General features: G+C 47.7%; 1 protein-coding gene across 4 annotated transcripts in view; it reads right to left on the reverse strand.

Moving 5' to 3' along the window:
• rk (G-protein coupled receptor rickets) overlaps positions 1-26844 on the reverse strand; it is a 180679-nt gene that overhangs the window by 58025 nt on the left and 95810 nt on the right. For 3 of the 4 annotated variants that reach the window (XR_016286934.1, XR_016286932.1, XM_089566138.1), the window contains exons 2-3: positions 6567-6638; positions 1029-1100 (exon numbers count right to left, since the gene is read on the reverse strand). Coding sequence is in view for 1 of the 4 variants with exons in the window: in XM_089566138.1 (XP_089422264.1) it covers positions 1029-1100; positions 6567-6638 (144 nt within the window). In the remaining 3 variants the exon portion in view is untranslated. The remainder of the gene's footprint in view (positions 1-1028; positions 1101-6566; positions 6639-26844) is intronic. The other variant, XR_016286933.1, reaches the window with a different exon arrangement.

Here is a 26844-nt window from a genome sequence, read left to right on the forward strand (position 1 = left end):
CCCAAATTGCGATAAATGCGTAAGAGGCCTGCGTCTCTCACGGCCAATACCGCGAATCGCCTGTCTGCTTCTTCAGGCGTCCACACCAGCGCGCGATATCGGGAGTGAAGATCCCGGGACGGTTTCTTTGCCCGAATAACTGCCGCAACGTGACAGCGGATGTCGGAAGCGCGTCCCTAGCGAACAGTTCGATGCCCTGCGTTGCGGACGCTTGCTTGCCGGTATGCTGGAGTGATGAGAGGAGGAGGAGATAAACGACGCAAGATGAGGGACTTATCAATCTATGCTTATTCTGGGACACAACTCTCGACTTCACATAGGCATGTGGCGCACTTCCTTTTTCATCCTAACAAACTAGAAATGAGGAAAAAAACTAGACAAGTATTTAGAAATATCAAGGAAAATGATGTAGGCCTTATTACTAAGTTAAGGTAGCTTGCTGTAGCGATTGCCGCCGCGGTGGCTCAGTGGTTATGGTGCTCGGCTGCTGACCCGAAAGACGCGGGTTAGATCCCGGCCGCGGCCGTTGAATTTCTTTGCAGGAGAAATTCTAGAGGCCCGTGTACTGTGCGATGTCGGTGCACGTTAAAGAACCCCAGGTGGTCGAAATTTCCGGAGCCCTCCACTACGGCGTCTCTCATAGCCTTAGTCGCTTTGGGACGTTAAACCCCATAACCCAAACCAAACCCTAATAGGGATCTTGTGATTGCTATTGTGAAGAGCCCTGTAATAGGGGCGGACCGTCTTCCTATAATCCCTTTTTTGACAAATTCGGAAAAGTAAACTGTCGCTGGCGTTAACGAGAAGTGGCAACAAGAGAAAAACGCTTAGCCCGTCCAGTTTTAAACAGGAAAAAAAAAAAAAGATTCAAACCAACGTAGTCATCCATCGACGTTAAGGGCAGTCATTCCAAAACGGGAACGACTGGGCAGTAAATTATCCAAGAGCAGTCTGCTCACAGTATTCCTGAGCGTCATCAAATGTACCTAACGCCTTTTCTGTTCAAACTGTGAAGCGCCTATACTCACAGGAATGTGACGCCTTCGGCGCCCTTGAACGCATCCACTGGCAGCCACTCCAAGCCATTGTGCTCCAGGCGCCTGTCAAAGGCAAAGCACAAGCACAAATTTAAGGTTTTCGGTTGGAGATGTGTCAGAATTCTTAATTATAAGTCATCGAACCCAACCAGACAGGCAAATCTGTGAGCATGTTTAGTTTGCAGAGCACAAGAAGCACGACGCAGTGCAGTGCTCGCTTTTAGACCGTTCGCGTCTGCAGCTTTCATCAGACGCGCTGAAAAAGCGTGCTTTCCAGCACTGTGAAATCTTTAGCACACAGATGCTGTCAGCCTCCTTGCCCTCTACCGGGGAGAAGAGGTGAGAGCAATGGCTGCACTGCACCCCTTCCCTCTATCGCTGTCAAAACGTATCCAGCCTTCGCGTTTACTGCAGTGTTTGGCCAAAATGCTGCGTTGTGCTTCGTATTCGCAGACGTATTTCTTGCGTTGGCAGACTGTATACAAAACGTCTGGCAGAAGACTGCAACAACCACGGCCACTGAAGAGATTTGGACAATGGCGAATCGACACTAAAACCAATTTACTAAAAAGGGTTTTATTGAAATATTGACGCATTTAAACTAGACCTAAAATCATCAGTAGGTCACTAAGGGCCCCGCTATTTAAATGCGTACACACGCGATTTTTGTCATGCCACCGGCGGCGACAGTACGTCGTCGATCTTTATAGTACGTAGTCCCTGTTGCAGGCCATTCAGTGATTCATTCAGTCTCAGGAGAGACTGAATGAATCTCAATATGTCGAACCTATATTTCTTGAATAGGGTAGACAACGTCGCTTTCGGCCATACCATTATAAAAAGGGGAGAGAGGGTGCAATTACAGTAGGTACTGACCAAAAGAAAAACGCTCTTCTTTCTTTCCTCATGCGTATGCAATGCAAAATTCTACTTTCATTCGTTTTTCTTCGACGGTACATTGGTAACAGTTCGACGCCCAGCGCCGGTTTTCATCCACAAAAATTCGGCACCTACGGGGAGAATCAAAGCCGAAGTGCGCAACAAATGCGGGATCACTGACATGGTCGCTAAACAAATTTTCATGAAACAAATTACGATTCGGTGTCAGCGGCACTCTCACAAGTCGTTCGTTATTTACATTCGTGTGGTTTTCAGATAAAAATAGAGAAGAGTGAAGAACGCAGAAGAAAGAGAGGAAACGAATACCGCATCGCTCCAAGTTTCTTGGCAGCAGGAAGGCTATTAAGCAAGACTGATTGCGCGATGAAAGCTCGCAGCTATTATGCGTCGCGTTTCCAAAAAACTTCTCCCTCCTTCACTAATTGTCTCTGGCTGTCCTCTCTCCTTTTGTTTGCTTATTGTTGTCCATAGAGCGATGCTCACACGCCCGTCTGTCACGCCCTTCATTTACACGCTCAATCGCCAGCTCCGGAAGAGCAACCGCACAAAGCGTGGAAGTCTCGGAGAGGGAAACAATCAACAACGGTGGGGCAACTGTCGCATGGATGTCGAGAGAGAGAGGGGAAAAAGGGGACACACCGAGAGAGAGAGGGCTAGGAACCATAACGGACAGCCTAACGAAGCCCAGCAGACAAAGAGAAGGAGGCGGGGGATGAAGAAATGGCGAGGAAAGCGCTCGCAGAATCGACAAGGACTTCGGAGGTCCTCGACCTGATGGAAATTGAGACAAACGATTGTTTGCGACGTGTCAAATGGGACTGCAGCCGTAGCGGGCGCGCGTGGCCTAGGCTGCGACGGCGGTCACAGGCAACCCCTCTCTCTTTCCCTCTCTCTTCCTCTTCGTTCCTGTGCCTCCGTCAGAAGCGGCTCGATGAGCAAATGTGTTCGGCTGACAAGAAGAGAACAATAGATATAAAGAGATGAAGTTCGGTGGAGAAAAAAAAAAGGGAGGGACTCGGAAATCCGTTATCAGCGCCACTTCTCCGTCTACGTAACGCCTCTCCAGTGTGCGTCCCGGGATCAACAGGAAGCGGGATGACAGTGAGATGGGCGCACCAGAGCAAAAACACCGGAGAGCGAATACAAACAGAAGAGGACCAGACCTCAGCTCTTGGTCCTGCTGCACCCGTCTCTCGCGGTTGGAACAAGAACAATGGAAAGGTCAGGGAGAAGGCGAAGACCCCCAAGAGGAATGGCCACGGAATACTAATCTCCTTGGCCGCCTATTTTCAGCCGCCGTAAGGTCCAGGGAAGGCGAGGGGCATTAAGTGAGACGGGAAGTGAATAAATAGAGCGCCCTAAGCACGTGCAGTAAGTCAATGCCAGAAGCACCCCGAGGTGGTGGGGGCTGACCAAATGCACTTTTCTTGTTCCGGCTGCCCAGGATTTGCGGATTTCACACCGCTAGATATACGTTTCGTCTCAATGCTCACGTATGAGGCCTGGCTTAGTGAGTTTTTCGAGGGAGCCAATCGACGAACCATAGTTTTCTTCTCGTTTCTCTGAAACCGTGCTTGAAGGTATCAGTCTATCTAAACTTTTCTGACTGTGCCTTGCCCACATGCACAAAAACGGCACCTCGTTTATAGAAGTACTCGAAAATTCTGGCCAGGCATTAGGCGAGAGAGCCAATGCCCATTTTTGGTAAATGGACCTGGACTGCATTCTTTAACCCGTATAAGGGATGATAAAAAATCGTTTGAGAGTACAGATCGATGGCTTTTGTTTTTATGCTTTACCGATAGCAGCTAGAAAGGCTTTCACAGGTATTTCGCATTTAAGTGCACAATTTCTCGGGAAATTCTAACGGCAAGTGCTAAGCGCGATATAAACATGCAGTGTTCCATAGCATAAATATGCCAACGCTGTCACTTATGACGAGCCTCTGTACAAAGGTGTGAATTTAAGATTAAACAGACACGTCGATAATTGATGAAATTACTGGCGAATGCGTCGTGTTTCGGACACTCTATCTTTGTGAGCCTTCACTCTTCCTGCCATGCCTCTGCGTGATGTGAAAATATATAGCGCACCCCAAGACAAGGGCGGTGAAAAAATACATGAGACACACTAACTTGCAACATGATATTGTGAACAACGGAGCGAAATTTAAAGGTATTTCATGGCCTGTCATTGCGCGTGCGCAGCCAGCAAAATTATTGTAGTCTTTGCAAGTATTCCAGTTCCATGCTAGACAGAGTAAAATAGGGTTTTGACACACAGCTATCATCTAAACTATTTATAATCACCGCCTGAATAATATCGCGGATAAGCTGGCTGCTGCTTTTGAGGACGATGGTGGATTCTTGATAGAGTTGTCTGCACTCGGATTTCACACTGGGGCCTGCACTTATGTCTGCACTGAGTTATGCCTTTGGGTCGTCACTGAACTTACGCTCCCCGCAGTGCGAATCAAGGAATTCTCCAATGTTCACGCACGAGATCACTGAGACACCTCCCATTGAGACCTACATGCTTTTTTCCACAAGCTATCGGTATGCTACATTTCATTTCATTTATTTCATGTACTGAAAGGACATGAGGGGGCGAGAGAAAAAAGCTGCCTTACGGGCAGCTTGACAAGCTCGCACCCCCGACAAGCTCGCACCCCTGCACATTCGACGAACTTATACTCCTTTTTGCACCCAAGCTTATTCCAGGCTTGGCCATTCTGCACAGATGTAAAACATTACAAATTCGTGACTGACATGCGTGAGGATTCCTTAAAGGGAAACTGCATAGGTTGTAGAAATCAACGAGCTTAAGAGGGTCGAATGTGTGAAACCCGCAGGTAAAGCATGCAAAGTCTTTTTGGGATAGCACTTGAAATAGTGAAGTAATCGCCGATTAAAATCCTGACGCCCTTCAAGCTTCTCCGCAGCGCACAACGCGAAGTGGGGGGGCGCATGATGACGTCATCGAAGGTATCGGTACATTTCCAAAGCACAAACGCCTGCTCTGAAGGAAAAAAACCAACGCCACCGAAGGCGAGCCCTGCCGAGAGTTGTTTGGCAACGTCTAACCAGTCAGGGCAGGCTGTGGCTGACGACAGCGGTAATTTGAAATCATACCTTCCATGACGTCACGCTGAGTTTCTCTGCACTTCTCTAGTGCATTGAGGAGAAGCGCAAAATTCAATCGTCGATTACGCCATTATTTTAAATGCCAGTGCAACAAACCTTGGCATGCTTTACCTACAGTCTATATAGATTTGAATCCTTGAATATCGTGAAGTTCTCAAAAAAGTGCTGCAGTTGCCCTTTAATGCGTACTGCGGGGAATATAAATCCAGTGATGACGCAAGTGGAGAATCCAAGTGCAGACCACTACGTCAAGAATGCACCGGTGTCACCAAAAGCAGCAGCCAGGTGACCAGCGAAATTATCGAGGCGGAGACGATAAATAGTTTAGGTGATAACTGTGTGTCATATCCGTCTGTTGCTTTATATCGTAAGAGGGTGCACTACTTGTGAAGTCACGGATAATTTTGCTGGCTACTCATGCTTGGTGTCAGGATATGAAGTGCCTTTATGTTCTTCTCCGCGGTTCACAACACACGCTATTGTCATCGAGAGTGATTCGCACGTATTTTTAATCATCTCGAGTTATCAAGTCTGCTGCAAAAAGAACAAGAAGGCCACACTGGATCTTTGGCACTGCCTTGAGCCGTGATCGTAGCTGTTACGCTTTTAGCTGTCCATTCTCTTTCAATCGCAAAAAAAAAAAAGTATACGAATGCACGACGAATGCAGACGCCCACTACATGCAAGAAAAGGATAATTTTATCAGGGCTTGCAGCTAGGTTTAGAAAAGCTTCTAAGTTTACAAAAAAGGAAAAAAAAATAACCCGGAAAGCTGAGGGAGTGAAATAACCATCAAGTAAGGCAGTTAAGCAGGACGGGACCCTATTGCGTCAGTTTTTACCACTGGCAGAGGAAAGGAGATAAGGATAGAGAGGGACTTCTCTTGTGGGGTGAGGAGGTTGCATTCGGCAAACATAATTTGTGCAGATACCAATGGCACACTAAACTTCCAAGTACGCAAAAATTGCTCTCTTGCCTATTGCCGGTTCAACGTTTACGAGAGAACCTTCTGCTGCCTCCAAGTAGACGTCGCCCGCACACCAAGAGGACATCCTCCACATACCTAAAGAACATAACCCACCCTCAAGAGGACACCCTCTGCCTACCAGGAGGACGTTCTACAATTGCCAAAAGGACATCCTGCACCACCGAAGAGAAAACCTCCCACATAAGTAAAGGATATCATTCCAAGGACGTCCTCCGCCGTCCGTGAGGAGCAAACCCACACTCCCGAGGGCATCTTTCACATGCCTAGCGAGTATCACGCGCCCTTCAAGAAGACATTACCCGTCCGCCAAGAGGAGGTCCTCCACATAGCAAGAGCACATCACCCACATTCCCTCCAGAAGCCACTACTCACTAGTCATTTAAACCTTCAGTGTAAACCGACAGTGTCGTATGCCGAGCCCCAGCAGACGAACGAGCCATGCCGTCGGTGCACAGACAGTGATGCGCCACGCGAGGTATGAAAGATACATGTACTCACAATTCCTTAAGACCTGGAAAGTCGGCGAACTCGGCTGCGTCGAGAGACGTCAGGTTGTTTCGGCTCAGATCTCTGCAGAAAGACAAGAAAGGCGACAAAAGCAGTTAGTCACGACAGAACTTGGTCTCTTGCCAAAACGGCTGCAAAAGATAGCCCGTTGTATTCCAGCGCGTGTGCTCTTCAGGCCCATATCAATCATTAGCAGCGAGACTACGTAGGCTATTAAGTGCGTTTATTTTTCACGTCTACACATACTGTGTTTACGGCGCGTTGGGTTGCGGCCAAATTCTGCTGAAATTTGGATAGCATTCATTCTTCTGAATGGAAAATGGTAGCAAGAACGGCTATTCGTGGAAAAATTGCCCTCCGTGAACAACACAGCAGCAAATGCGCTGCAGCGAACCTAGTCTTTCATTAAGCGTGGGTCCGCCTGAGTGCACTCAGTGGAAGTAGAGGATCACTGCGCAGGAACAAGAACAGGACAGCGAATTTCTGCGCGCACAAGGTTACTGGTGATCATCTGCTCCTCAAAAACGAAAAAGAACAAAAAGCTATCCGTTAGTCAAGTTTATAAACGCGAGCGGCGGAGATGATGAATGCGTTAGTCTTGTATGGTTCCATGATGGGTTCCTTTCCATGCCATTGCAGTCGCGGCCATAGTTGACAAATGGTTCGCTGACGACGACTGCACGAACTAGTTTTGCCAAAGACGCGACGAAAATGCGATTACTGTGGAGGGAGAAAATCGAGGACAAAAACTCGGGACTAAAAAGGCCACCTAATCTGGTCGCAGTGCGTCGTCTGCGAGGAGAATGTCCTCTACTGCAGAATCTTAATAGAATCAGCTCTTTTTCAGGAAAAGGAACTTTTGCGAATATTTTCAAATTCCATGTATGACTCACAGTAAGAAAGTGTTGTTTGCATAGTCTCTGATAGAAAAATAAACGCTTTATCAAGAACAACAAAAAACGAGGGATAAGAAACAGGCACGAAATGGACTACCGCTGGCTACTACCTGCATTCATTTAGTCATTAAAAGAAATATTGGAAGCCATCACCACCCGACAACAGACAAGCAATCTATGATGGCTTCTTATAAATAATGATGGTTCCGTACAAAGTTGCGATCGTATGAATGAATAAAGATCGTTGGCAATAGGCGCTATAGTCTATGTTGTTCATGTCTCTTGTTCTTACGTGCTTTAATTAAGTTGCATAATTAAGATAAGCATTGATCAAATAGTCAGAACCAGATTTTTAATTCAGAAAGGAACCAGCTGCAATGAATGAGGTGAGCACTGTGTTCACGCACAGACAGATAAAGAAAATAAGTGCGCATTGACAGACGCACGCGCAGACAAAGGTAGTCACGATTCATGATGGCGCATGCACACCGCGATTGACTGTGCGAGCACCGAAAACATCAAAATAAGACCGCCAGCTCGTTCCAGACAAAAAAATAAAAATTAGGTGAAGAAAAGCATAATGCATATTTTAAAGCGCGGCTAAATCAACCAAAAAACGTCACTGGGTCGAACTCTGCTTGGAGACACTGTCACGTACGCCTATTTACAGTATGCAGCGCACGCGACAGCACTCACTTCGCCCGATGGAAGAAGAGGCAGCAGCCGGCGAGTATAAAATAGAGCGAGCAGGAACAGGGTCTTCGACCTCACCAGACACTCCTCTTGCTTCTATCTTTTTTCTTCGTTTATTTTTAATCCGGCCCCTTCTTTGCGTATGCAAACTCCCTCGAAAAGAAATAGACGCGAAGCCGTTCCGTCACCCCGGAGCCTGTTTACACGAGCCCCGAACGATCAAATTTCTGCGCCTTGAGACAGAGCGGCCCCTTGCATGCGCTTGGAGGAACGTGCCTGCCGGAGGCGCTGGCGGCTGCGTCTCGTCGTTGCCCACGCCGGCGGGGTAACACCGATCGGCGCGCCGCTAAGCATCCTGTGTATATGCAGACAGCGCAACTATAGGAGGAGGACCAGGCGACGGCCATATCGCCCGGCGACACGCGTGCGAACGCTCGGAGGCCCATCGGCCGCATCGGACACGCGCCATCCATCACACTCAAACGCGGCGGGAATGCGAGACGCGCCGCCGCTGCCGCCGGCTGGGAGGTGGTGGCGATATCACAGGAGCTAGCTGCCACGTGTGTATACATGCATAACGGTCCAGGGTTTAAGGGCACGGCAGCCATTTTCATATTTATTGGACATTCGTCTTGCTTCCACTCCCATTCTTCGTGACCCAAATCTGAGAAACTGTGGCTACCTACGTCCTCGTTAAGAATAGTCAGCACCCCGCTGTCATTTCGTTCACTGTTTGACGAGAAAGCGACAAAGCTCAACACATGGTACTCGCGCTAGCTATTCTGTAGCTTCGGCCACCAACCAGTCACAGGCAAATCGTGCACGCCCATGGGCGTCCGGAGGGGGGGGCAAGGGGGGGCGGCTGCACCCCCCTGGAAAATCACTCACTCGAACCGTGAGTGATGGCCGCACGCCAGGGGCGGTGGTGCGCTCAGTCAAAAGGGTAAAAGCAGCCCCGCATGGTCACATCTGCGAAATGCCGCGTCCGGGCGTGCGTCGTTCCGCCGTTTTCAAACCACGCCATCGTTAGCTCTACTGAAGGGCGACCTGTTCCAGACATACAGCGGCACCGGCGAGCATGTGTTTCGAGCCGCCTTGAGATGGGTGTCTGTTTCTTTGATCTCTAGAGAGATAGCGACACGGAGGCAGACAGTGCACGGGGCATCTTGTTTTCGCCTATCGTTACGCCGGTCACCGATGAATTCTTAAGGAGGGAAGGTAAAATCAGCCGTGTCCACCCCCGCTTTGTCGGGCTGCTCAGGGGCAAGCGGGCGATGAGTTGGCGCCGCCGCCGCTCGCTGTCTCCTCCGATCCACGGGTAGCGCAGTTCGGTAGAAGCGCCGCTTTCAGAATCTCCGGCAAAGGGGATTAGCTGCTTTTGTTCACGGCGACGCAGTCTCCGGAGGCGCCCCCACACCAGCGTTCTTTGCGTCTTCTGCGAAAACCAGCGCCTTTGGTCAACGCAGCCCGATGGCGCCTGCCTGGCTCGCCTGTCACCTCTGGCTGGGCCTCAAATCACAACAGCGCCCATGTACTGTGCGTGTCAGTGCATGGTAAAGAGACCCAGGTGGTCGACATTACCCGGAACTCTGTACTACTCCATCCCTCATAGCCTGAGTCGTTTTGGGGCTCTGAACCCCATAAAAACACAAAAACAAATTTTACGACTGGAGTGGCGAGTGTCCCTTCCCCTCGGAAGTTGCGCGGCGTTCCTTTCACCCCCAAAGTACGCATTCGGGGATACTGCGGCAAGTAAGCCCTTGCACGTGTGCGCGCCTCTGTGTTTGTGCTTGGGTGTTTTTAGTGGCCGGTTGTCAGCGAAGCTGAGAACAACCAAGACAGCGGACGAGAAAACGACGAGCGGAGAGCAGTGTGTGTGCGGTTTCTCGACTGTGCGGATGCGCAAGCAAGATGGAGCGAGGTGTATGAAGCTGCGAGCGTGCATTTATCTTGTAAATAAGTTTTCGTTGTATATATAGTCATCTTTTGTTTTCAACGTACGCGTTCAACAGTTTTTCCAATCAATGTGTATGATGAGTGTGCACCGAGAGCGTGTAATGAAGCACAGAAGTGAATTTATCACACGTGTAATTACGCAATTCGCCCAGAAAAATCCGAGGCGCCTACAGTTGCTGTTCAAGGAAGACTGACTGAGTGACTGTAGTTGCGTGTTTGTGAACATATTGTGCTGTGTGCTGGTCATCAATCCGGGTGAGTCGAGAACCCGTATGCAGCAAGACTGAGCACTCTTCTCCACGAAGTGATATAGCATCTTTTTGCATTTTTATTAATTTTAGTTGTTTCTTCGTTGATAAACTCCAATGTACCTCTCCTAGCCGCGCTTTAATTTGCTGTTTGTAATTTTTCTTTCATGTGTGCATTTTGTTTAATTCTTATTTATATATAAATAAATAAATTTACTCCGCAAATAGCGCCTTTCTGCTACGAACATACCCCCCCCCCCCCCTCCCCCGGGGCACCAACGGCCCCCCCCCCCCCCCCTGCAAAAAATTCTGCGGACGCCCTTGTGCACGCCGGAAACGGACGAACAGCTTGTCACTGCGGCTCCTGATGTCAGCAGCGATCTATCCTATAGGATGCATGGGTATCCGTTATAATTTATGACCACAGACTTAGACTGAAGTTGATAGAAGAGGGCCTCACTCGCGCCATGTATTGCAGGTATACACTAGTGGTATGGGTGAGGCATCTGCACTCTGTTATAGCTTCAAAGAATAGAATGGGCTAGTAAAAGAAACTACACTCGGATACAACTGAAGAGCGCATCGGCAAATGCCCCTCTGAGGACGCTGCAGATTACCTACAACGTCATGACAATCGGCCGACGCCATTGGCTGGAGAGCCTCCATTGATGGGCATTTGGCGCTGCGTTCTTTAGTTGTATCCGGGAATACTACACAGGATGTTTCACCTAAGATTTTACGCAATTTTTTAAAATAGGGTTTTTGAATTAGATGAGCGCTTTTTTTGGCATGGCATTGTCAGCAGAGTACTACATCAGAGTACAGCTAAAACATACTTACTAGCGGGCTTGTTAACTAATATTGAATAGTTAACTTTTTAACTATTACTGTTATGTTCCTTAGTTATTGAGAGGCGTATAGCCCACCGTAAGTAATATATATGCCGCTTTTATAATTTCGAAAACGCGCTTACCCTCGGCTCTGTGGCCCAACAAATTTTGGCTGTTATTTTGATGAGTTACGTGCACTGGAGAGGCTGCTTTGCCCGCAAGCTTCTTGAAAAGCGCATGTTTTCGAAAAGCGCTTCTCGAAAAGCGCATGCGTCGAGTAAAGCAAAGCAATGATGTAGGCATTTTAAAATGTGAAAAGTGAGCAAAACAGTCAGACATGGCCAAGGCATCGTAAAAGGTAAAGGCATCGTAAAAGGTAAAAACACGTGAACACATTTTTTTTTCGTTTGCGGTTTCCCAAAATAAGGATGAAATGAAGGAAGTATAAAGAAAGAAAAGCAAATGGTTTAAACGAGCTCAGTGGGCCGAACCACAGAAACAATGGAGGGCGATGACGTCAAGAGAGAATCAAGCGAACAACTCTCCGAAACACGTTTGTGTGGCCGGTTTCCATGACAACGCATCGGGAAGGGAAGCAGAGAGTGAGAAGAAAATGACCGGAGGAGAGGTTCGGCAGAGCGCTCTGATGGCAGGGTAAGGTGGCGCTACTGAATCTTCACGTACATAACACTCGGGTTGCCTGGATGACGGGATCTGTTACATCTCTCCTGCCTTTGTTTGCGCAAGAGAAATAAAAATTCAAAAGCAAAGAAACTCGAACTTTGGAATTTACGATATGAACAAAAAAAAGGAGCTGTATATTGTATGTACCCGGAATCTAGGGCCACTCAAGTTGAAGCTCTAAGCAGTTCCTGTTTCACAACGTTGGACCTTTCGCATGCTCGGCAACTCTTTCTTGTGTGCCAGTTTCGTTCACTCCAATTATGGTGGCTTAGCTATTCCCTTTAGGGATCTTAACGCACGCGCATGAACCATGTCCAACATTCGCAGAGAAAACTTTTGAAAACTGAAAAATTATAAGATACTGCTATGAACATATTGAAGACAATGGTCCATTCGTCGGTTATGTAGCAAGATCTTTCTTTTAAAATATTTCTATCGATCGCATGGAGCTATTAAGACTGACACAGAAAACCACTGGGGAATGCTTTTTGCGATGGCAAAACGTTAATAGAAAAAAAAAAAAATTCAAGACTGCTGTCAGGTTATCTGCGGATGTTTTGATTGTTATAATAAAATTTTACAATATATGAAAAAATTGCGCTCATAAACTGTTTCCCGCTCAAAAATGCTTTTGTCCAGAATTGCTGGGTATGAAACGCACATGCGCTAGCGTAGCGCTAAGAACAACAGAAGTTTGGTACTAGATGTTTCTTATACTTCTGCTCTACCGGCCCGCGCAACTACCCGTAAAAAAACAATCTATTTTGCTTTGTTGACGTTTAATCGACACCAAACTTCAGACGCACAACCACTCGTAAAAAACAATCTATTAAGCTTTATTGACGTTTAATCGAGACCGAACTCCAGACAAAGAAGTTGTTTCAAGAAAGTCTTAAGAAAAGAAAGCAAGACACAGCCCCGTTCCTGACCTCCCGACCGGATGTGACCCTAAATTACGTCAAATGTTAAAAAAGTGTATATTCTTGCGCAACCAACGTATCATTTCAGTTCATTTGAGTTCATTTCGTTACATTCGTGTAAAACGGCTGAGCAGGTAGAATAAAGAGCCGCGCACGCGGTTTGACAATGCTTCCACCTCCCGTAGCAGTTCGACACGACGATGGCATGTTAGAGTAAAAACAATATATTAAAAAGGAAGAGAAGACATGGATGAGCATCGCACACGTTATCATCACAGCAGCTTACCAGTATATTCTCTACACACATATACAAAAACAAAAGGTTACTTGTATCGTTACAGAACGTTACAGGTATCGGAGTGTCAGAGGTGTGAGAAAAAAGTGACAAGTGGGGAAAGGCCGAACGCAGATAGATGGAGAGAGACAGGAGAACAGAAAGGTAGGAAGGCCAACGGGACAATGGCAGACTGGCTGCCCAACACGTGAGGAGGCTGATGAAGGAGATGAAAAAGAAAGAGGAAGTATGGTCATTCGAGTACCTATTTCAACGAGGTGGCTGATTTATTGGCAAGGTCAGCTCTCAGTGCCCCTGTAATCTATCCCGTACCTCACCTCATTCTGTTGGAGACTTCTCGTTTCCAGCGGTTCCAACATATATCAGCCAGCCTGGGTGTTCCGTTGCTGAGCACCGTGAATTTTCAGCATTTAAAGTACCCATGTAATGTCCGGTCGTGTAAGTCAAGGCTGTGTGAGGTGTCCATGACGCTTCTACGATGCAGATTCCCGCACCTCAACTTGTACTTGTGCAGATGCGGGTTTACTACGACAAACCTTTGTGACTCATGTGGAGAAGTTTAAACAATAGACCGTTTTCTCCTCTCTAGTCGGTGGCTCGCATTTAAGAGAAATCAGTATTTGGAGGTTCTTTCGAGATTAAGACTCCCTTTGTCTCTACCAGTTCTCCTATCGTTCGGTGCGCGCGCCACAAGATTCTCGTTGAGCACTGTTTGCGGCTACCTTCATGATTACTTTATTGCAACTGGTCGGTTACCTTGCTAACTGTGTCTAAAATTCTGCCGCATGTCCAAAAAGTGTATTTGATTCTATTTTTGGTACATCTAATTCGTTTAATTTATTTAAATTTTTCAACAATTAACATATTTTTTAGTTTCAGTCATTCTACTATTCTACTTCGTTGCCTCCCCCCACCCCCCCCCCCCCCTCCGATTACCTCCTTGGCATTCACCACCGTACCATGCCCAATCTCTACGCGTGCGTATGTGCGATGTTTGCTGAGGTGAAGAAGAAGTTCAGTTAAGTTCAGTTTGTTGTATGAAGCATATCCTTCCTTTCCTTGTCGCTGAAACGCAGAGAAGGCGAGTATGGCTTCAGGCAGGAATTCGGCTCACAAGGTGACTGCGCTCAACATTCGACAGCACGATACTCGTATCACAAAGCGAGTTCGAACTGAGGCAAAAAAACAACAACAACAACAATGCTCTTTGGGGCGCAACGTAGGCGCAAAGTTCAAAATACGAACTCTTTTCACAGTAGTCTGAAACGAAAAGGCGTAACAAAGGCCAAGGCCTGGAGGTAGCACCTAATCAAAGATCTTTTCCTATGTTTTACAACCTACCGTTACTAGACTGACCGCGCCTCCGTGGTGGCTCAGTGGTTGTGGTGCTCAGCTGCTGACCTGAAAGACTCGGGTTCGATCCCGGCAGCGGCGGTCGCATTTGGATGGAGGCGAAATGCTAGAGACCCGTGTATTGTGCGAAGTCAGTGCTCGCTAAAGAACCCCAGGTGGTCGAAACTCTCCGGAGCCCTCCACCACGCTGCCCTTCACAACCTGAGTCACTTTGGTACGTTAACCCCGATAAAGCAAAGCACAAAGCAAAAGCAAAATTTCACTGCAGCATGTACCGCCGGTAGTTTGTTTTCAGTTCTGGAAGACCCTTGTGTGATTGTTTTGAACAAAGCTATAAGAAACGTAATTAGTTTAGTTCCAGCTAAGTTCCAAAACAAAAGGTGACATAGCACGACAATACCACATGGGAGAGCTGTAAGCAGAAACTTGTAGCAGTCGGATTGCCCTCTACAGTCAACACGCTGACATTGTGGTCAACAACAAAGAGCGTTTTTCAAGCTTGACAAAGGAGCCAGCTGTGCCCCAGCCTACTCGACACTGCTTGCGCTTTTCCTTCGCCACTATTCAGTCGGGAATCCGGAGGCAACAAAAAAAAAAATAAAATGAGAGAGCGGGCGAACAAAACTATCCGACGCACGGGTGTCCGAGATGAGGTGGGGATATATATCCCTTCAACTCGCCTCCCTTTCGAAAGGAAGCTCGCCCCTCTTCGTCACGTTCCGGGGCGTCGAATTGCGCTCGCGCGCGGTCAGGATCGGCGAGCTGATAGCGCCATCATCGCTTCCCGCAAACATCACCGCCATTGCCTCTTCCTTCCCGACATCCCGGATGCCCCGCGCTGCTTTCCGATTCCCCTTTGTGCCATTCTCTTCCCCTTTCCCATCCCCCTCCCACCCCGATCTTTCTCTGGCCGCTCGGTTGTCGAAGGAGATGCCGACTGTCGGACGGTGACGAGGATTGCCGAAACTTGATCGAACGCAGAGCCGGAAGCAGGAGTAGGGAGGGGTAGGAGATGGGAGAAGGGCAGAGGAAGGGTAGAACCCGTCACGGAGAAAGAGTGATGCTCTTCGGGGTTCCGACGCGACTCCTAACGGCGTGCTTCTGAAAGGGCGCCTCGTTAATCTGGTTGTCGCCCCGGTCGTCGAGATCTCTTCTTGTCTGACGGCGAGAACGTTCCTCCAGACCACGGGGCTTCTCGGCTTCCTTTCACTTTCTGCCGTCTCATCGCTACTCGCAGCCTTGGTTCCATCCTCTTCCCCACTCCCGTGAGACCGCGTCCCGTCAGCTTCCCTCATCGCATCGCCTCCGACCGACCAGCCACCGGCCGTCGTGAATGTCGACCTCATTCGGACATTTCATCCTGCCGCTGAATGTCCCCTCCCCTCTTCTCCCTCGCCTCCTTGGACCGCTAACCTCGCAAATTGTGGCCGTCAGAATGCGGGTCGTCCGTAAGGCACGCGCTTAGAACACGCACTGTGGTCCTCCTCTTCTCTTCCATCTCTCTGTACCTCATTTCTTGTCTCCCTCTCTTCACAAGCGCACTGGCAGCCAGACTGAACTGGGGAGTCACACGTGGCTGCCTTTCTGTCATGTATGTACACGCTTGCCACAACGCCTGACAGCGTCTTGGAGCCTGCCTGCGCCTTTCTGTTCGCTTGATTTTGTTTTGTTCGGAACCCGCTGCGCGTGCCTCTGTGATCCGAGAAGAGAGTCCGCGCCACCCGCAACGACTTTTATCGGCTTACGCCCGATAAACCTCGTTAGAGACGGCCGCGGCGCGTTTGGCCCTTTTGCTCGCATGCCCGGCGCGAACGAGCGAAACGAAATGGGCAGCGTGGAAACGCGTCGCGCTCTATCTGCAGCTGCTCGCCTCGTTGGCGAGGGTCGGATGGGCAGCAGTGCCGTCAGGGCGTTGCTGGCAAAAGTCGCCTGTGATCACGCCTTTGAGACGCAAGCAATCTGCGCAAGTCCCTGTCTTGGCTTGTCTACGCTCTCATTATCAGAAGACGCACACATATACACACAAGGCAATAGCGCAGACACACACAAATCGGAGTAGACAGTGTGTTGAAGAGGAGAGAGCAATGGGTTATTGAATGGTGATTAACGAGGCCTGCCTATCCGTGCTTTTGACAGGCTGCAGCAGACAAACGTGACGAAACATCAAGCTCCACTCACGCACAGAATGCCCACAGGTCAGCTTCGCATAGAAACAAACAAAAGATTGCACTTAATTCAAAACGCCCCGCCGCGGTGGCTCAGTGGTTACAGCGCTCGGCTGCTGGCCCAAACGACGCGGGTTAGATCCCGGCCACGGGGGCCGAATTTTGATGGAGGCGAAATTCTAGAGGCCCGTGTACTGTGCGATGTCAGTGCACGTTAAAGAACGCCAGGTGGTCGAAATTTTCGGAGCCCTTCACTGCGGCGTCCCTCATGGCCTGAGTTGCTTTGGGACGTTAAGCCCTAATAAACCAATAAACCAGACTTCAAAAGAAAGGAATGTACTTACGATACAAGTGTGATAACCTACAGACTACCGTAAAAGTTAATGCCTTGTTGGTGGGGTCTTAACAGTTCTCAACTGAAATTCACTTCTAGTTTTATTTCGAAATTCACTTCCTTGCCTATCACCCTCCTCGGAGCTTTAAACAGCAGTAAAATCTAACTGGAAGATACAGAAAGTGGCAGTTTTAAACGGACACTTATTTTTGCTATAGTGAGAACATTGCAGACTTGCTCACTTTGCTTGATATTAATTAACATTAACTGACACACTGGCGACACAGGAGAGCGTCATCCTCTTTTATTCCGCAGTTGGGAGACCTCTCATGTACTGCATTTTTCGGTTTGTGCAATTGATTTGAAAGAAGGAAGTTTTTACATGATAGAAGAAACGATCTTGGCCGCCTGGTAATTGAATGCGAGTAACTGCACGAAGTCGTTAGCCAACAATAGACACTAGCGGATCATGTTAAGAACGCTGGGTGCGCATACTTAGCTGCGCAACCTAAAGGCATAACCAAGAAATAGAAAAAACAGAACACGATCCCGGCCCATAGAAGACAATGGACGCAGTCAAAAACACTTGGGCACCGCCCCGCTCACAAGGCGCTCTTTGTGTGAGCGCCAAGGGGGAGGGAAGGGAAGGGGATGGCGGGGTGGGGGGTGTCGGACGGCCTCATGGCACCAGACAGTAAACCGACCTGCGAAATTTCTCACGAATCAGAGGCGATTACTGTGTAATGCCACGTCCGGAGCACGCACGTAAAACTTTTTAATGAAGATTCAAAGTCAAATTTTAATTAGGCGCGCTCTCCTAGGCTAGCCCAAGCACTCTTAGAAGAGGCAATAATCGAAAAGGCCGCGCGCCGACAGTGCGAGGAGAAGTGAAGCTCGCTTAATCAAAGAACTGAGGCGGTCTGGCACTTTATTATTTCATTACTTGGGATCCTGAGTTTGCGCGTCGTCGCCGGTTACCGCCCTCCTCACCTTTACAGCATCCCATTTAATGCTCGGATGGCTTTGCCGCGAGCCTGTGCTGTCAACAGCAGAGCCAGCTTTACAGAATGCTGATCTTTTTGCGTGGCAGCCTTCCGAAGAGCTCGAACCCTACAACTCATAGGTAGCCGTTTGGCTAGAGCTTGGCTGTGCAACGGCCCTAACCCCCGTCCTCTTTAATCGCTTCAACACCAGAAGGAGTGGAGCTGTTGCATAAAATCTGATCAATACCCACTGTCCCCATGACACCCCAGACAACAGGTGGAAGTTTGGGGGAGGGGTAAAATGACGAAAAAGCTGCAGCGACGGTCTCAGTCACATTGTAAACTTGAACAACGTCTGTGCTCTTTGTATAGATTTCGATCACCTCAGCCTCTTTAATATGCACTGAGGTCGCACAGCACGACGTTCACCTGCCGCGGAATGACCGCCACGCCCTCCAAGCGTAGGGCAAATAAATATCCCAGAAGCATTTCAATTAACTGAAGCCACAGTTCTGCGAAGAGTTGGCGCTAAGCACGGGTCTCCACAACGCCGTAAATAAACCCTTGATACAGTGCTGGAATTTATTCGGCAGGCGAAGTTACAGAACTGGTTTTCATTCATTGCTTTCATCAGTTGCTGAAACTATATTCCTGATGTGGCGTTCTGTCACGAGATTCAGATATCAAACCACGCGAGTATCTCGTTCTATTAGTAATCATAATTTGCTCTTACTACTAATAACGCATCTTTGTACTGCAGATGAAGAGAGTTCAAACAGTAAAGCTGAAGAGAAAAGTTCTAACTGCTTACGAAGAACAGTGACAAAAAGAACAAAATTGCCCAGACAGCAAGCCGAGCCTAAATAAAGCACCGCCGCCGCAGAAATAACCCGAGAACTGGAGTTCTTGGTTTTGCTATTGACAAAAAAAAAAAACGCTAATGTGCTGCGGTAATGAAATATTTGTGAAGCCTAAAGACACTCGTTCTTATCTTTTGGAGCTTTAGGCATCGCTGTAGCCACGCTCGTCGCCCCATGTTTTCTGTGTTTAGTGCGTTCAGTAAACAATCTGCAATAATCAATAGCTTGAATGTCACACAATTTTGCTGTGTATCGCACTGCGGAACTGGAGGCAAGATATAACTTCTGTTGTGTCCGGGGTTTCGATGAGGCGCCGCAACCTTTGTAACGCCAGTTCACTTCTGAGTTGGACATCTTGTATTAGCAGCGAAAGTTGGCTAGACCAAAAGTGGGAACATCCTTCGCGCTCCACCACCACCACTCAAAATGATAAAACGAACTGAAATAAGTGTCGAGAAAGGCCTAACGCTTGCGAGAAACGCGGTCGTTGGGCCTCTGAAACACCGCGGCCTCTGGAACACCGAATCACTGAAACAGCGCGGCTTGTGCGTTTTCCGCCGACTCCAGCGCTAAAATCACGGATCACCTGCGGGCTTTGCTTTGGTTGCTCGGCGGAAAGTTAGCTAGCATCAGCGATGATGGCGGGTGGGTCGTGTGCGAGACAATCGGCGCCAGCTCTGTGTCGCGGGTCACGACCGCTAACGCTCCCTCCGCACGCTTCACGAAAGCCGCATGTTCAACGAACGCTCGTGCCGCACACTTGTTCCGTTGGAGCCGTTCCACAGGGAAAGCACCGACGGAGTGCCGCTACGTCGCGCTGCTAGTGCTGTAGCAGGGAAAGAACAAAAGTCGAAAGTGGGAGTTAGGAGTATGGGCTGTGTAAGGGAGGGGAGGCTGTGAGGACGAAAATGGCGGCTATAGGGCTGAGAAAGATGAAGCCGGTGTGTGAGCCGAGGTTTTGGGTTTGGTGGTGAAGGGAGGAAAGCGCTTGGCCCGCCATTGATTATTAATCGTGCCGGCGAGCTGTTACCCTCCCATCAACCGCCCCCCAGCGAGCTGCCAGCGCCACCTACGACGGGCCGCCGTCTTTTCTTTAGCTCTGCTGCCCATCAATCTGCTCGTTCGTCTTCATTGTTCTAGCACGTCACACGCACAAAAAAAAAAAAAAAAAAAGAAGGAAGGGAACGGCGATCAAAAACAGATATTAAAAAAGGTAGTAACTCTATAGAATGCGCTAAAATGATGTCATTTAGGATTGTTCTTTCTGCTGTGTGTTTTGTGAGTTTTTTTAGCTTTTTCATTTTTAGTTGTCTGTCGATCCAGAAGAAAAATCGAAAGAAGAGACAGTGGCTTGTTACATTTTTGTTCTTGCGTTACGCAGCCTCCACCCTTGATACACTCATGGTATCCGAAAGCAGTACCGGCTTCGCCTGTAGAATCCTTGCATATATTTTTCTCCAAAAGAAGATTTGTCTTTGTTTTGCACTCTTTGTTAATGAAGTCAAGCCTGTATATGGGCTCCGACTTTTTAAATTCTTCACTCTCTCCATTCTTCTTCCTTTATTAATATTCTCTGAACCACGTGGAAATTTTTGTTTCCAGAGGCACGATAAGAAATGGGTCGCTTCTTAACCATAGGCACCATTTTAATTTGCAGCCGCCAAATTTGAATTGGTGGAGACTATCGCTCTTGTAATATTCGTGTAATTACGTCACGAATGCTAGAAATTTCGTATACTTAGGCTATGCATTGCGGCTTTATGATTTTGTAAAGTCTGTTATCTCACAGAAAGAAAAAAAATCAGGAAGAGGCAAAAATCTTTGACCACAGAAGAACAATCTGAAAAGCGGACCTGTAAAAGTATAGCCGGGGAAAATCCTAAATAACACTCACCACCACTTTCTAACTTTTTTTTTGCTTGCAGAAGGAAAACAAAAGTATGACTATACTTTCTTCGGGGTATTTTTTTTTGTAAATAATTTTAGTTCCGTCTTTATCCATATTCTTTCATTTCTCAGGCGTTTACTTCGAATGCCCCAGCTAAAGGCTGTTCGCGAGGGACGCGAACCCTGCGTTTTAATCGTGCTGCTCTGCCCGGAGCTTAAGCGATGGGGAGAAAGCTAGATACAGTAAAAGTAGCAGTTCCTACAACAAGGGGAAAAAAAAAAACTAAGCCAAGTAAAAGGCAAAGGAAAAAGTTTCAATAGGAAACTCCGGAGCGGGCCAATAATGGTGATGTCGGACAAGTCGATATGAGAATCTGGTTTTTGGCGCGTGCGCTAATGACCGCTCCTTCCTCGCGCATTAAAGCAAACAGTGGTATGTCACCAGCCAGGTCGTTACCAGCAGCCGCTTTCGTGCTTCTCTGAGAAGCCACATTTCGAAGCTCCCGGGATACCAAAGTTTAATTTTCAGTTTGGAAAGAAAAGTCGAGTGAAGCCTGTATTGACGGGAGATTTAAATTCAATTTCAGTTGGGGACAAAAAAAAAAAAAGCAACATCAAAAGAAATTGCTTTTGGTGTTTCTGTTTCGAACTCAATTTTGAGTTCGAAACAAATTGCTGCCCTGATACCGTAAGTTTCTTAAACAAAGAAGAATTTCTTCCGAACCCTAGTACATTCCCCTACTGCCGTTTACCGAGTCAAATCACTGTTGCAATCATTTTGAGCATGTGTTGCTTCCTATTTTATTTCTGTTAATGGCTGCAATGAATCGCTACTAATGCACTGCGTGTAACAGAAATGGCATTGAATTTCTGAAGCTGCCTAAGGAAGCAGACAAATGTACATAAAACTGCGCCTTTCAAAGCTGCGTTCCTTTTAGCATCCCTATAAACCTTCTTTTAAGGCTGAATTTGCTTTGACCTTAATAGCTATATTGTTAGGAAACTTTCAGAGCTCGGCGGATATTTTTCCGCTTGATACCGATAACGGTAGTACTCAAAACGCGCATAAGAAAGATCAGCGCCCACAAAAACATGCGATTGTGCCCAGAGGCGAAGTTACGAGTTTCCTCGAATAAAGACACACGCATATAAAATGAATGACGTCAGCGTATCTGAATCACCTGCACAGTTGCTGTCGCCTGGAATTCCGCGCAGATGAACCACTTAAAATGCTGATTCACCGGTTAGTACGCAGAGAGGACGCCTTCACAAGAAAGACCCGTATTTAAAATAGACGTACTTTAATAAGCCCGGAGAGAATACTTGTAGACACAAGAAAAAGCAAGAATTACTTATTTTATCTGACTATGTGATTGCCTCACTACGAGCTCGACCTAAACCGAGACATACTAGAGAACGCAACTTTTTTTTTTTGCATGCTTGGTTACCAGCCATCGCCAGCTCTGGAGGCTTCCCAGCATCTGTTCCGCTTCTTCAGGCCGTCGTATTTACGCGACAGGTTGTGACTTTGTAGGACAAGTCTCATATCCGGCTTCCTGTGCTCCATCCTTCTCTCTCCTGTTTCATCTCCTCTTTCGTTTACTCCGGCGGAGGACAGCACAACTGAATCCTCTCCGAGTTGGCCTGCCTCTTTTTCTCTTCTCTTCGTTCGTTCTGGAGAGCATGTCTTGGTTTCTGAGGGTCTAACGTTAATACACACACAAAAAAAGACTGAGATAGTAAGCATGCAGTGCACTAAGAGGATAAAGTGAAGAGATTTGAAGCGCAACGATGAAGTCGAAGCTTGTTCAACGGCTTAGGAACTACGAAGAGGAAAAAAAATGTAAGGAACGCAGGTGTAGGCTTCTGTGGGCACGGCTTCTGAGAACAGCGTCGTTTACGACGCCTGGGGGCATAGATAAGGCACGCGGTTCACAACAATTCGTTCTATGAACCGAGAATCACTCTGTAGGAAAAAAGAATAGAGAGGTCAGCCATTCTAGCTGCAAAAAGTTTCAGATTCGTTTTTTTTTTCCCGGACCATGTTTTTCATTTACTGTTAAAAATAGCCTAAGCAAACGCATTCTTCATGAAAATAAGAAGGAAAAAAATTGTGGAGAGTGCACAGATAGGCTTAATGCGTACAGCGCCAGTGTTTTCTTAAACATACCTTTTTGTTTTCTCATTGTACAAGTCTGATCTTGTAAGGGGCAGGTTGCATGTATCTGCATTGCGTCGTTCTTGCTTGCGTTCTCTACAACCTTCTTTCTCCGCTATCTTCATTTTTCTCTCCTTTTCTCCGCTGTGTTCTGGACATCCCAGTCTGCGGAGAACATGCCTTTCTGAGGTGCTTTAGGTTAGCCGGTTTAGATGGTTGGTTAGGTGGCTCAGCGGCCCCGGAGCCGGTCCCATTGCAGTACAATGGGATCCTTACCTAACATAAGATAAATCGGCGAACCTAAACATCTACCACACAGAACCTGACACGGGAAGAAGCCGTAGTTTGGAGGGAGCTACAGACGAACACATGCCCTCACCTCAGCCTTTCAAGCCACATACACCCCGCATTATACACAAACACATGCCCGCTGTGCGGGAAACACACCCCGCTCTATCACACTGTATCACACTACATTTTCTTGCCAAAGCATGCAGGCCGCCCCGAAAATCCCAGGCCCACAACCTAAGCAGTGGGAGGCGGCGCTGTCCAGTTCAAGCTTAGAGAACCAAGGACAGCTGGTTCAGCGGGCGCAGCAAACAACTGAGACCGAGGGGGCCCTGGACTAAGGGTCCGTCTGTTTGGAGGGTGGAAAGCTCATTACTGAATGAACTTTTTAACAACCTTCCCCTTTTCTTCCTGTTTTAAAGCGATAGCGTTAAGGTGCTTGTGTAGCAGAAAATCCGGCGTCGGCTTCGTTGGCGTCGTTGACAATGAGCGAAAAATCCACGAAAAATCCCCAGCGAAGCAACTTAGGAGGCAGGTGGGCCACCATGGTCACGTGACCTTGCGCCGTCATCGCAACCTGCTCCCTGGATTGTGAGCAAACTGTCCACCGTGGCAGGTGGCAGTTTAATTATTTTGGCAGTTAAAGTAATGATTGGTCTCTCGGGAAGAGCAGCGTGGGTCGCACAAGGCCCAACGGTGGCAGCACCTGTCATTACAGGGCAGTGGCTTATTGCTTAACCGCTGCACCAATGCGCCAATAAGAGTATGAGGACTCCCATGGATCTATGAATATGAAGTAGAAAGTAGAGAATGGCCTTCTGCATATATGGGAACTAACCCATTACGCTGCGGAGTTTAAATGCCTTGCATGGCTTCACTCTTACCCTGCCGGAGGACTGTCCTCCGGTAGGTTTCCCGTCACGCGCCCGTCACCCTCCCGTCACGCTTCCGTCACGCTCTGCATTCAACAACAAACAAACACATTTGTGCCACACTTTCTTCAGTTTCTATGCTCCCCCCTCTCCCTTTTCGGTTTCTCTTTAAGCAGAGTCCAGTATTACGGGTCACATTCTCTTCCATTGTGAGGGTGGAGGGTGCACAGAGCACCGTAATAAGCGGCAGCAAACCGGGTAGTGCATCGGATGCGGTTCAAAGTCGTGACAGGCCGAGCAAACGGTGGGGAAATGAGCTGTTGTCCGCAATGCCGCATTATCGGCACTGTTTCGCTTTGCTGTTTCTGGCTTGCTTCCTTTATTTTCCACTAAAGCGCAAGAGGTGGAGAATAGAGTAAGACAGAGACAGAGTGGAAGGCGAATTCCATTACGTTGTTAACAAATTTTCGCCTTCACCGGAGGTATCTTATCGTTAAATAATGTGGATATTTAGCATACATTTTTAGACAACAGAAAGAAGCGGATACGATATACGCCGTGTTCCGGAGGTGGTGTACTGCGATCTGTGGACGAGGCTGACAAAGAGAAAAGTCTCCATAGGTTGTCAAACGCTCACGGTTTTTTTAAAGGTTGAATGAAAGCGCCTGCGAATAATTCAGATGGGCGTAGTGTCGCCATAAGACATAATACCTTGGCTTCGAAATAAAATGAGTATGTTTCTTATATTATTTTTCACTGTTAATGTCTCTCATGAGGAGGGGCTGAGCCTGGAGAAAGGAGATGCTTGGGGTTGGTTCATGCAGCAATTACAGATGTAAACAACAAAACAGATCTAGAATAGAATTGTTAAGTCAGCTCGACCATGCCCTCAAACGCTCTGTTGACAAGCCGACCTTAGAAGCTTTCACGTGCGTACTCAGATACATGCTGAGCCATGTTAATTCTACTCAAGTAGCTGCACAGAGCTACACAGAGTACAAAACAAAAACAGCTACTTGAACAATATGATCGTCGAAAGAAGTGTATAGGTCGTTGGAAGGCACCAGTGCCTGTGAATCCTCAGCTGAGTCACGCTTATAAGTATCAACACAGAATAAAAGGCGCAGCGCGACAGGGGCGGGAATTGCTTGGCTATTGGCAAAGGGGGTGCTGTAGAGTAAATATGATGCGACGTGGCGACGTGGGTCGTGACGTTGGTTGCGACGTAGGCGATGCGGATGGTCACGTAGCGGCATTGCAACCAGAGCCTCAGTCACAAGCCCTCCCCAGTGCGTTGTTGATATTGCGCATGGACAACAACAAATCCGTAAAAACAGTCTTCATCACAGCGGTAGGAAAGAGAAGGTCCTTGCCGTACAAAATTCACTATGCGAAATCCACCGCATGCGGCTCCGCTGCCAGATGTCAGTTATGTTATCCGTCTGTGCCGTCGGAAACTTCACGAAATACTGAAACTAATGAAGTCGAAGGCAGCATGGGACAAAAAAATGTTGATTCTTTTCGCGAAATTAAATTCACCGATAAGCTTTCATCACTGTCTGGTAGTGTGACCGATAACTATATTTTCAAAGCCGTGCTTAAAACTGATAAGTTCAAATTGAATTTGAAGATGAATCATTGAGCCCCAAAAATATGACTCCCTGAAATCTCCACCATAACATTCAAACTACAACCAATGACGAATGCTATCGAAGAAGTGCGCCGATTTATTTCGATTATTTTTTTTTTACTTGCCCCAATATATATCAAACCCTTACCTCCAGCTGATGCCGCGGAATTCTCACACGAGTAGACACTCCGGCAAAACACTGAGCAAAAATTGCTGCAAGGTGACATTAGAGACTGACTTCGGTTGTCGTTCAACAGTTGTCGTTCAACCAAAGCTTCAAACAAATAGTGAATATTAAAAACCCAATGCACTGATTACATGCTCTTTCTCCACAATGTTTTGAGTGTCTCCACTGCGACATGACGCAAAAAAAAAAAATATTTCCGTCACTTCCTCTTTAGACATTTCCCTTGTTATTTTTCCCTGCGATTAGGTTCTTCAGGCTGTTTAGTGAAAATAGGGAACTTGAATTTTGTGTTTACCGTACTCTCCGTACAGTGGTGGTAGCATCATAGGCGGCGAGAAACGTAGATGTTAGCCAACGTTGCGTACTGTGTCCTTTGCACTGTTTTAAAAAATGATCTTACACCAACAGTTACAACTTTCTACGCTTAACCAACGAATTCTGCATCAAGTCTGGTCCTCAGAGCTCCCTAATTGACATCCACGGATGTTATATTAACCGGCGATGACTGTTTGCGTCAATTTCAGCTGAGCAAAAGTACGAAAGCAAAAGTCTAGAGTTATTGAGCGGTGAAATAGCCCCTGAGGCTCCACGGCAGCTGAACGAAAGCTTGGAAAGCAGGTATTAGTTGACAGAAAGAAGAAAGGGAGGGACGAAAAAAACCGATGTAAAAGCAAAGGAGACAACAAAGAATTGCAAAAAAAAAGTTTGAAACAGCACAAGCACTTTTTACTTCTGGAGCAGCAAGCAGTAAACAAGACAAGAACCGAGTCATCGGACCAGCGAGGCACACAAGACGTCCCAGCTTCTTTGCCGTGTCGCATTGAAGGAGACGGAGCGTGTACCGTGAGAGGTGACGCAATTTTCGGAAGCGCCACCCTAGGTGAACGGGGCAGCTAGGAGGGAAAGGTACGACAGGGCGGCGTATACGGAGTAGGCACGCGGTGCTCGGCAGATGTCTAGCGCCGCCGTGGGTTAGAAGCCCCGGCTTAGAGAAGGACAGCGGAGGAAGCAGGGGAGGCTAGATGTCGAA

This window comes from Amblyomma mixtum, chromosome 1, assembly GCF_055824585.1.
Source record: "Amblyomma mixtum isolate Tamu chromosome 1, ASM5582458v1, whole genome shotgun sequence".
In the NCBI taxonomy this organism is placed as follows: domain Eukaryota; kingdom Metazoa; phylum Arthropoda; class Arachnida; order Ixodida; family Ixodidae; genus Amblyomma; species Amblyomma mixtum.